The following is an 11,671-nucleotide window of genomic DNA, read 5'->3' on the forward strand; positions in this document are numbered from 1 at the left end:
ACCACTGAGGATCTTGTGGGGCTCACTTTTCTTAGTGAGTCCCCAGAACAAGGCCTCAGGACCCCCACCATGGATCATGCCAGCCTCCCCCCGGGCTCCTCCAGACTTCCTGGGTGTGCCCGGGCCCCGCAGGGCCCACACCCCTGCTGCCAGGAAGGCACAGCTCAGTGTCTTCAGGGCGAGCGTCAGGAAAGCTACGCAGAAAAATGCAGAAAAGCTAAGCACAGCTGATACCAGGCGGAACCATTCCAGAATGAGCTGGCTTCTCTACGGTCATCTCCCCCCTCCAGGTCACCTCTCCACGGACTGTTTGCACCCCAGATCAGCAATCCCTGAAGAATATTCTTGCCCCTGAGGCTCCTTCCAAGCAATTCTCTGTGGCACCAGCTGGGCCACTTACACTTCAGCTCAATTCAGCATCATGTGCCTGCAGAGAGCTCAGCCCCTTCAGATGTGCTGACATAGATGAGAGCTTCTGCTGGCCCCCTCCTTGGGTTTGGCTGGTTTTCTAGAATAGCTCACAGGACTCAGGGACACACTTTCTACCTTTAGCAACTTATTATAAAAGGGCACAGAGGAACAGCCAGGCGGGAGCGACGCCGGGGGCAGGCATAGGGGGAAAAGGGTTGACCTTTCCATGTTGACTGTCACCCTCCTGGCAGCTCTACGTGGTCCCCAACACCAGCTCTCCTAATCCCCAACTATTCGGACTTTCAGGGGGGCTTCATCTCATCTGTGTGACCCATTTCTAACTCCACTTTCAACCCTTCTCAAGAGAATTGGAGCAGGGGGCGAGTGGGGAGGGGGCGTGCATGTGAAAGCTCTGGGCTGCTCATCATGAGCAACCCCTCTCCAGAAGCCCACCCAGAGTCTCTTATTAGAAGCAAAGACTCACCCCGGGGTGACCAGTGTGGCAGAGCCCCATGTCCAGAACCAGGGGCAGGGATTCTGTCTTCCATGACCCCACACATACAGCAGCTCCTCTTTTAGCTCCACTCACATTGGCGCTCGGGCCCACAGAGGCTTGGAGTTGGGATGAATTTCTTTGCTCCCCTCCCACCTCTCTGCACCATTCCAATTGAGGGGCGCCCTCCCCCTTGGGGACCTTCTCTTATCTTTCTATTTCTTGTCCACTGGTCTCCTGGTCCTGAGAAGCCCTCTGCCTCCTTTGCCCCACCTGCCCCTTCCCCCAAACCCCAAACCCCTTCACTCCCAGAGCCCCTCTGTTGCTCGGGTACTGGGGGCGGGAGAGGGGGCGTGCTAGCATCCCACAGGCAGGATATCTACCAGATAATCTGCGTCTGACATCACCCTGCCCCCTGTGTAACTCTGGCTCCTGGTTAGGCTGAAAAGAATCGCTGTCCTCGTTTTATCTAAAGGGTTATCACCGGCGCCAGCCTCAGGATGGGGCAGGCGACTTAGGACAGAGTCCAGCACCGGGCCCCAGGACGTCCCAGGTGGGGCTGCTGGAGGCGGGACGCCCACCTCAAGCCAGATTCACGTTCCCATATTCTTTCTTTAAAAAAATTTTCGAAAGGAAGACATTTTCATCCTTGAAGATAGGAGCGAAAATGGCAGTCTTGGGAGGCTACTTCTTGCACAGGCAAGGGAGTCGCTGCTTTGTGAGGCACAGGTGGTGCAAGAAGGCCCTCTCCCTCACGTGGGCTGGGGCCCCGCCGAAGGGGAGCTCTGTCCTGCTGGTCCCCCACCACCTGTGACCTGAGGGGACCCAGCTGGGCAGCCCAGGGAGGGCTGGGACGTTCCTCCTGGCTCTGGTGGGCTCAGGGCTGCTGATGACAATTGACTCTGGCAAAATAAATGAGTGAATGAAGGAATCAGGATGGAGGGCTCAGCCCCGAAGAGCCTCCAGAGAGCTCCGGGAAAATTTCCTGCCCCGGGAGGATTAAGCACAGCTGACAAAGAAAACATTTCACATTGTCAAGGATTTTCGAGAACATCGGGTGGGGTGTCAGGTTACGAAGTATCTATCTAATACTGGCCCTGGCTTGAGAAAAACAAAGAGGCGGTGAAAATTTCCCAGACCTATTTAGAGCCTTATCTTCTGGGAAGTGGAAGTTTTAGTCATGCCGTAAACCTCTGCGTGGACATTCTTTGAAGTAACTCTTTTGTGTGGAGATGGCAGTTCCCAAAATGCTGCTTTTTCAAAGAGACCTTTTTTTTTTTTTTCCCTCTTGGAAGCTTTCTTCAGGGCCAGGCTCTTGGCTTGTGACCCTTTATTGGAACATGTAGAAGGGGATCCATCCACTTAATTGCTAACTGTGGTTAACGATGCCCGGTTCCAGGCCTCCTGGTGGCGCAAGGGGTTAAGGTGCAACCTATGGAGCTGTCCACAGCCACGGCAGCACGAGTTCGAGCCCCAGCCAGCCAGGGAGCTACCCACATGGCACAGCAAACCTCTCCTGACTCTCCCGCTGCTCCCCTCGGCAGTGTATTTCAGTTAGTCTGCCTGTTCCGTTCCCCACTCTGTCTCTGGTGGATCCTCTCACCCCCCACACCTCTGGCCTGTACCCCAGTTCTTGTATGAATAAATAAATAACTCTTTAAAAAAAAAAAAAAAACAATGCCCTGTTCCAGGGGGCTGTTTCCAGGGCTCAGCAAACCTGGTGGTTCTCAGGCGTGGGCACTGCCACCCAAGGCAGAGTGGCCTGTGTGAGTGGCCATAGCGTCTGCCTCAAAGGTGGACAGAAAAAGGCCTGTCCGGTGCTCAGCCCTGGGACTGAGGCTTGGCATTGCCCCATCCAAGGGCCAGCCCTTGCCATGTGCCCAGTGTCGGGGTGCAGAGAGGAAATCATCTCCTACCCTTCTGGGTTTTTCTAGGCTGGCAGATCATTGAACAAACGTCACACACACTGGTCAGAGAAGACATGACATAGAAGCTTAGTAATAACTTATGTAATAGTAATGACAAGGGTATCTGAGAGAGACCCCGCGTGACTGGTTGGGGGAGAAAATTCGGAGTGGGCATTTACTGGGGAAATGGAGGCACTTCTGTCTTCCCAAGGAAAAGAGACGGGATCAGGTCTCGTTAGAAGAGACCCTTACCGAGAGAAGGGTAGTCAAGGACATCAAAAGCAGCCTCCAGCCAACCTTCAGAGCCTCTCCCCAAAATCAAGCTTTTCCACAAAAGACATATTTTGGGGTGGCTGAAGTTTGCACACCTCTACCAGTTACATGTGGAATCCATGGGAACTGGGTTACTTGGATTTTGCAAGCGTGACCTTTGGGCTGTGGCTCGACTTCCCATCATGACAGCAACCTCTTCCTGGCACAGGTGGGCCCAGGAAAACCCCCGGCCAGGCTGTGTCCACACTCGGGCTGGGATTGGGAATGGAGGAGAGCATAGGTGTGGGAAGGGTAGGCCCACCCAGGAAGGGGGGACAGGAGGAACCCAAGTATGAGGGTGTCCCAACTCCAAGGAAAGGAGAGGCAAAAGCCACGTCCTTCCTGAAGGTTTCTCCTGCAGGGGGAGGAGGTGGGGTTCATGGGCAGGACCTCGTCACCCAGGCTCCTTGGGCAAAATGGCTTCGCCACCATTTGCTAGCCTGGGGCCTTAGGCCACTCGCTTCACCTCTCCGAAGCGCCTCTGTCCATCACAGCTCCTGAGGAACTGGTAGGAAGAAAGAAGACGCTGACAACTGCCCGGCCTTGTCTCTCACAGGCCGTGTCTCTGTCCCTGCTAGAAGAGCCCCGACAGGAGGCTGGGGCTGTCAGCCTCGTGCGCTGCTCCCTGGTTGCCTCGTGTGGGCCTGGCTTTGGGTCTGGGGAGATGCTGGTGGCGATCGGAGGCAGAGCCCTCAGCACAGGCAGCCCCCGCTGTGCCGGGTCCTCACAAGGTGGGGGGCGGGGCACGCCTGGGGACACCCCGGCGGGGAGAATGCCCGGCTCTGCTCTGGAGGCCGCTGAGTTATCCTCACTCCTCCTCCCGAGGTATCTCTTGCCTTCCAGCAGGAGCAGTTGCCGTCACTTGCTTCTCCTTCAGTTACGGCCTCTGCTTCTCTTTCAAAGCCGCCTTCCCAGTTCCAGGCAGCAGCAAGAGGGCCTGGAAAGCCCGTCCGTTTCTCTGGGTCTGCTGGAGTCAGAGCTGCCTGGACGACCTCATGCTCGCATCCGCCTCCCTGAGCCTCAGGACTATTGTCTGTATCAAGGGGACAGGAAATCCCTCCTCACACACACACTCATTTATTCTCTCGGGCCTCCCGTGTGTTGCTGTTATAGAGCAGCCCCGATATGGAACGGGTTCCTGGCTGTGGGTCCTCACCCGCGCGCTTTAAAGGGACTTATGAATACTCCACTACAGGCACACACAAAAGGTTAATAAAAGGTTTATTTACAAGAGAAAAGGAAATAAGGAAAATGTACAACTCAGGGAGAAAATAGGGAAATAAAGTCTTTAATGCGTCCTACCCAATCCGACGACCTGGAAACCCAAAGTCACTCTCAGAGCTGACCAGACGCTGCGACCTGGCGGAGAGCCAAAAATGGGGGATCCTCCAAAGCCCACGTGTCTGCCTTTTCTATCCACCTGGCTGCTGAACCCCACCCTCAGGTCCCAGCCACCTTCCCTTGGGTGGGGATGGGATGTGGAGTTCCCAGTGTCTTTGGCTTTGGCCTGGGGTGGGGGTGGAGTCCACAGAGCCTGTGTGGAATTAGCTTCAGGACAGCCTTTTCCCCCTAACATGACCACGACTCTCCAATGAAGACAATTACACTGCCGGATTCTGGGTCCAACACTCTGTACCTCGGGTTCTCTCTCTGTCTCTCTCTTTGTCTCTCTCTCTGTCTCTCTCTCTCTCTCTCTCTCACACACACACACACACACAGACTCACACACACACTCACATACTCTCATACTCACACACACTCACATACATTCACACTCACATACTCTCTGACACTCTCTGACACACACACATTCTCTCTCACATACACACATTCTCACAAACTCATACTCACACATTCTCCCACCTACTCTTCAACACACACTCACGCACCCTCTCATACACACTCATACATTCTCACACACATTCACACACAACAATCTCTCCACACACATTTTCTCACATACATTCACACTCACATACTCTTACATTCTCTGATACACGCATATTCACTCACACACACACTTTTACAAACTCACACTCACTCTCTCACATACTCTTACACACACACAACACTCACACACACCTGACACACAACATTCTCTCTCGTGCACACGCATGCACACACACTCACACACTCTCTCAAGGCAGCCAGGCCTGAGCAACCCTGGGAACAGCCGGCGCTGGAGGAGCCGCGGAGACGGCCAACAGCCACATGCGTGGACTTGGCCTCCGGATTCTAGTGCCCCTCTGTCAGGTCTTCAGGGACTGCAGCCTCCACCCAGGACTTGACTACAAACTCAGGAGACGCCCAGAGCTAGAACCACCTACCTAGGCCTCTCCCAGACTCCTGAGGCTCAGAAACTGTGAGATAATAAATATTTGTGCTCCCAGTTGTGAACTTTTGGAGAAATTTATTAAGTGGCCATCGACGGATACCCCACATCCCCCTCCCTCCTGGCTCCTGACGTGTACACAGGGAAGGCTGAGCTCGTGTGAGAAAGCAGAGCAGGTCTCACGGTGGCCTGTGTCCACGGTGGGTGGGGTTGCTCGGCCTTCCCCATTTCCAGGCAAACGTGCCTGTTCTTCCTTCACCCACACCCAGGCCTGGTCCTAATGATGATGCAATCACGCCCACTCCGGTTTTTATGCCGAGAAGTGTCGAACCCTCACAAGCACTTCCTGAGGAGGGCTCAGCTCTTTGGCCTCACAGATGAGGCACAGAGAGAAGAAGTGGGGCCCCGAGGCCATCTGACGCTGAGTCCCAGCTGGGTACCTCAGGGAGGACTGGGGGGCCCCCGCCGCTGGCCTCTCCAGCACACACAGCGCCTCTCCCTTCCCCAGACCTGTCCCCAGCCTGGCTGTGGAGACCAGTGGCCTGTCCCGAGAAGCCGGGGGCTGGGAGAGGAGGCTCCTGACTCAGGCGCTGCCCGTGCTGTGCCAGCTACAGGTCCTGGCATCGGGGGCCTGCCCTGGACCACTAGCCAGATTGAGGGCTCCATGTCTTCCCTTACACGCACCCCAGCAGCATGCGCTTCCTGAGCTGCCCCCTCTGCCTGGCAGTCCCACACCCATCCCCAAACCTGCTGTCTGTTGAAGGGCCGCTTATCATTCAAGACCAGCTCCTTTTAGGCAAAATCTTACCTGGCCCCTCAGCAATTCACAGTTAATGTGCTCTGCCCCTCTCTCCACGGCCACACCCCTCTGTTCATCCAGGACCTTGGGACTGTGGAATTTCGTGGCCCGTGGCGCCTGTGCCTCTCACACACGGCCGCTGTCTTGTGACCCAGTGTTCACGTGAACTTTAGACAGCGCTGACCCTGGCCTTATCCAGGTCACACACACAGGTGCTCCCCTGACCTTGGACTGGTGGGTAAACAGCCAGAGAAATATTTGTCAAAACAGCCCAGGCATTTTGCAAGGGGAAGGCACACAGGAGCGGGTCTGACCCCATGCAGGGTCCCATCCTGAAGGCGGGTGCCCAGCCTGAAGCACAGCGCAGGCAGGCTGCGGCCCTGCTGCAAACACCTGCCCTGCCACCGACCAGTGTGCGGGGCACCTGTGTCCCAGAGCCTGGACCTCGCTGTCACCTGCTGGGCTGCTCTGTAAAACGGGTGCTCTGCTCTCCTTGTTCGGGGGACTAATGGGATCACAGTGCAAAGTGACCAGCCAGGGCTGGCAGATGCCCAGTGCTTTGGAGGAGCATCAGAGCTTGGGATTCTGACCTGGTCATTTCTAAGGGGCGACCTTGCGTCATACAGTCCAGACTCTAGGCTCAGAGAGGAGACACAGCTGCATGGGCAGCACCGTGGGTGGGCAGGCACTCATGGGCTGATTTGGGACCTAATTTGGGGACAGTCTGAATGAAGGACTCACTCACTCATTAATTCATTCATCTTTTAAAGTGTCTGATCCCCTCCATTTGAGAGAAGAGGAAGTGTGGTAGCCTTAGAGAGGGAGGAGAGTGAGCTGAGCTGGATCCCACGGGAGCTAGTGGCTGAGATGTCCCTGACCTGAGCTCGGTTTCCTGGCCATGCCTCGTCCACAGTAGAGCACAGGGCTGGGGAGGGGCTGGTCTCCGGGGTCACACTCCCAAGGTCCAGTCCTGCCTCCACCCCCTGTGAGCTCTGTGAGCTCTGTGAGCTATGTAACCCCTGCTCTCTGCAAGCCTCACCTTCCCCTTCTGCCTCCTGGGGATACGGTGACAGGTAAATGCAACCCTCCAGATGCCAGATCCAGCACCAAGCCTAGAACAGGCTCAGCTATATTCACCCCAGAGCTACTTCTAGAAGGACCAGGAACCAGTGACTGCAAAATGCTTTAATGTTATTGCTAACACTAAAATCCAGAGTGAGTTGTTGGTGTCTTTAAATGATACTTTACTATTCGCAGCAGGCCTCCGTCCTGTCCCTAACAGCCAAGTCCTGAGGAGTCAGGAATCCCAAGGGGGGTGTCCTGCCATGATTAACCCTGTCCTGGTTCTTTCCCACCCTGCTATCCACTTGCTTTTCTTAAAGGACAGGTGGCACTTGAGTGTATTGAAGTCAAGTGTGACCTGTAACAACACCCCAGCCTTTTACAGTAGCGTCTCTCCTACCATTTTGTGGCACTGGGCTGGGTATCAGGGCCCTGGATGCTGGACTTCCCACTGATGTGCTGTGTGACCTCAGGCAAGTTGACCAACCTCTCTGGGCCCCAGTGCTAACCTCCAAGGATGACATATTCTAGAGGGTTCTCCAAGGACATCAAATGTTCTCCTTGGTTCTTCAAGGGCTCTGTGTCTTTCAATTGTGTGACAAGGAGCAATCATCACTACATCTACATTATTATTATTGTTATTATTATCATCATGATCATTATTATTAGTGAAAGCCTCATTAGTCAACTAAACCTGTGTGAATCATGAACCACCCGGCATAGGGGGCCAGAATGTACCCTGGGCTTCAATGGTGGAGGCCTGGGGCCTTTTAGGATAAACCCAGCCCCCTCAGGGGTGGTTCACTTTGCCAACAAAGAGGATGTTGGTGGAGTTGTCCACGATGGCCATCAAGAAGGGCCTGTTGTACACTACTCTGAGGGGGGCCAGTTGGGCTGAGCGGAAGCCGACGATGGCCGCTGTGGCCGCAGCTGCCTCGGTTCCTGACTCGTCCACTTCCACCACGGCTTTGTGCACCATCTGCAGGAGAGACACCGGGCATGCCTGAGCCACCGGGGCGGGGACAGGCCAGCACAGGAAATGGCCAAGTTTCTGCCTGTGGTATCACAGCTGGTCAGGAAACGACACAGTGGAGCAAGGACACAGGTACCGGGCTGGGGGAGACTGCGCAGGTACCACACTGACGCCTCCTGGCCTCGCACAGCGAGGGCATGGCTCTCTGATTCTGTCGCGAGAAAGGAGGATCAGACAGGTCCAGTCATGGGAGGTCAGCTAGGGAGCAGAGGAGCCAGCGCCTGATTCCTAATTTTGATGACTTACCCCGGCTCCTCCTCCGATGCACCAGGGTGTAAATGGGCCTGAGGGTAAAACTCAAAGGGAGCTCTGTGACTTTAGAAGGGAAAGAGAGGGGGCGGGCGGGAGAGGAACACAGACCAGAATCAAACTGGACAGAACAGTGGTCTCTGGCAGCCACTGCTCGGGAGCTGGGCTCACCCCGGACAGCTGGATGTTGGAGTGGCTGGAGAGGCGGGACAGGTCAGCTTGGGAGCTGAAGATGTCTCTGATGCCCAGCTTGGGGAGGATGGCCTGCAGATGATAGGAGCTCTCGATGGAGAACTTGGGAAGTTGAAGAATGAGTTGCCTGCAAAGGGAAAAGGGCTTTTGTAGACTCTTCTAGAGCATCCGCTGGCTGAGCAGATCTGCCTGCATCGCCCCTGGGCTTGGTCCTCTGGTCCTGGTCTCCCGCGGAGCCCCTCCTGCTCTGGATTGGGACAAGGGGCTGGCCTCCGAGATCACCCCCCTTCTACAGCACCCCAGGAGGCCCCCAGGAAACCCGGCTTCCATCCTGCTCCCAGGAGGCCTTCACCTGATGCCTCTGGGCGGGGAGCTGTGCTCCTGGGGGTGGAGGGTCCGTCTGAAGTTACCTCTTTTTGAAAATCCTGAGCCACTTCTTGACTGTTTTCTCGCTCAGCCCATTCTCCACCTGCTCCATCTTGCCCTCCACGGGCAGGATGAAGAGGGCGGTGGCGTTCCCCCGGTAGGGCACGCCCACCACCCGGCAGGAGAGGTGGCTGTCCGCAAGGTAGTAGTAGCTGTCCTCGCCCTTCATCATGGGCACCTGCACCGTCACGTCCGGGGTCACGTGGAAATCCTGCTTTACGGTGCTCTTGGGGTTGAAGGCGGACTCCCACTTAGCTGGAGACACAAAAGAAGAAGTGGGGGAGCTCTGTGCGGGAATTGGGAATGGGGAACAGGAGTCCTCCTGGAGCCTCCACACCAGGGATGGGGTCCCCGCGGGGAAGGAACCCCCTTAGAACTTGGGGGAGGTGGGCACTTCTCGTGGGACTCTCCCTTCAGTATTTGCAGAGCAGGAAGGGTGGTTTTCAAGCCTTGTCTTCAGAGGCCCCGAACGCCTAGTGCTGTTCTGATGCTCAGGGGTCCCTCCAGGTCGGGTCTCCCCAAGAGGGGAGGAGCAAGGAGCAAGGATGCCTCTGGGTGCGCCTCTCTTTCCCCCTTTTCCCCCGGGAAGGGGCCTGAGCTCAGTGTGGGAGGGGCTTGTAAAGTCCCTGGAGCAGCCTTGCTCCTGCCGGATGTCCTCGGGTGCCCCCTGCTGCGTGTGTTTCCTGCGGGGCCTTCGGACCCAAGTCACAGGCATCGTTTCCATCTCCTTCACAGGCGGACGCAGCTGCCCCTGCAGCTCTGCAGCCCGGCGAGGCCCATGGCCCTGGACGAGGGCGGGACGTCTCAGGATGCCCGCTGGCCGCCAGGTGTGGCCATCGAAGAGGGCGAGGGTCAGTCATTTCAGTCTTTTGTTTCCCCGCCCCCTCCCTCCGCTTCCCTCCCCCTCCCCCCTCCTCTCCCCTGCATTTCCCTCCTCTGCTCCCCACCCAGCTTACCCCCTACCTTCCTCCCCTGCCTCCCCTGTTCCCAGCCCCTGGCCCACCTGCCATCCGCACTCTCCCCTACCCTCCCTCCCTCCCCCCTTCCTTCTGCGCCCTCCCCTCCCCTCCCCTGCGTGGCCCCCCTCCTGAGGCTCCCACAGTGTCCTGTCTGGAAGGAGGAGCTGAGATGCGCAGGGGTCTTTCCAAGAGGTGTCCGGGAGGCGAAGGTAAGGAAATCAGCTCTCCCCGAGGAGGGGAGAAAAGACTTTCCAGAGAAACCGTTTGTCCTGGTGTTTCTGCACTGGGTAATCCTCTCCCTGGAGGACACGGTGCGGGGCAGGGGGTGAGTTGCTGGGGCGTTAGGGGCTGGGTTATGCCCCCGACCCCACGCTAAGGTCCTAAGACCCACAGTCCTGCCCTGAGTGGCCGTGGTGCCAGGCGTGGGAGCTGTGGCCCGTGCTGCCCCAGGGGCCCAGACACCGGAACCAGCTCGTCCCCGGGGAGGAGACAGTGTCCTGGGCCATTCATGTCCACGGCGCTATCTTGCCATGGCGGCTGCGGACACCTCAATCTACTCCTAATCCTCTCGTGGGCAGGATTGTTTTTTCTTTTTTACATAAAAGCAGCTGGGAAGTGAGAGGAAGCTCAGGTACAAGCCATGGTCTTACCTTTAAAGTAAATGTAATTCACCATCACCATAATCTCCGTGCCGTCCAGGCCTGAAATCAAGTCCATGATCTTGTCTTTAGTTTCCTTTGCCACGAAGTCATTGATCTGCTTCTGGGCCCCCACAGGGTCCCCAAAGTCCGTAGGGAAAGTGTCTGCCAGGTACAGTGTTTTCACGGCGTTCAGGAAGGTCTCGTGGAGATGCACCGCGGGGCGGATGAACAGGACGTTGCCCAGGCTCAGCTGCAGGCTGTCCCTGGGCTGGTTGATCTCCTGCAGCCGCTTCTGGTAGGCGGTGTGGAGCTGCTCCTCATCCCAGCTCTCCTGCAGGGAGAGACCCAGGGCCTCCAGGACCTGCACCCTCGTGTTGGACCCCGTCCCCAAGGACAACATGGCCAGGGTCGTGGAGATACTCAGAGGGGAGAAGAAGACGTTCTGGTCAGGTTGAGAGGCAGCCAAGGCCCTGTAGAGGTCGAAGACAAAGTCCTTTTCCCTGGGGGCCTCCGTGGTCGCTGGCAGCACCTCCTTAGACCTCTTCTTCATGGCCCCGGAGTGGTGGCGGCGCAGGGCAGCCACCTGCGGGCTGAGGAGCGCCAGGCACAGGAGCAGGCACAGCTGCATGGTGGCTGCCTCTGGTTCTGTAAGCGAGAGTCGGAGACCTGTCAGGGCGGGTGTGCAGACGCACGGCGCCTCAGAAAGAAAGTGGGGAGCAAGTGCGCAAAACCAATGTTCCAGACAGGAGTCACCACTGAACCAGCAGAAAGGGGAGCTGCGATAGCTGTGAGGCTGGGGGTGAGGGTTTAAGGAGCCGAGTGGGGGCTCCAGGACAGAGAACTGGGGACATAGAT

At 56.8% G+C, this 11,671-nt stretch overlaps 1 protein-coding gene across 1 annotated transcript; it reads right to left on the bottom strand.

Moving 5' to 3' along the window:
* Positions 1-8,106: 8,106 nt before the first annotated feature.
* LOC311175138 (plasma serine protease inhibitor-like) lies at positions 8,107-11,444 on the bottom strand (the record flags this gene model as incomplete). The annotated part of the gene is made up of 4 exons (XM_084240068.1): positions 8,107-8,295; positions 8,770-8,917; positions 9,201-9,471; positions 10,826-11,444. The coding sequence occupies 4 exons, from the start codon at positions 11,442-11,444 to the stop codon at positions 8,107-8,109; spliced, it is 1,227 nt and encodes a 408-aa protein (XP_084096194.1).
* Positions 11,445-11,671: the final 227 nt, after the last annotated feature.

Source organism: Talpa europaea (genome assembly GCF_964194135.1).
Source record: "Talpa europaea genome assembly, chromosome: 8".
Taxonomy (NCBI): domain Eukaryota; kingdom Metazoa; phylum Chordata; class Mammalia; order Eulipotyphla; family Talpidae; genus Talpa; species Talpa europaea.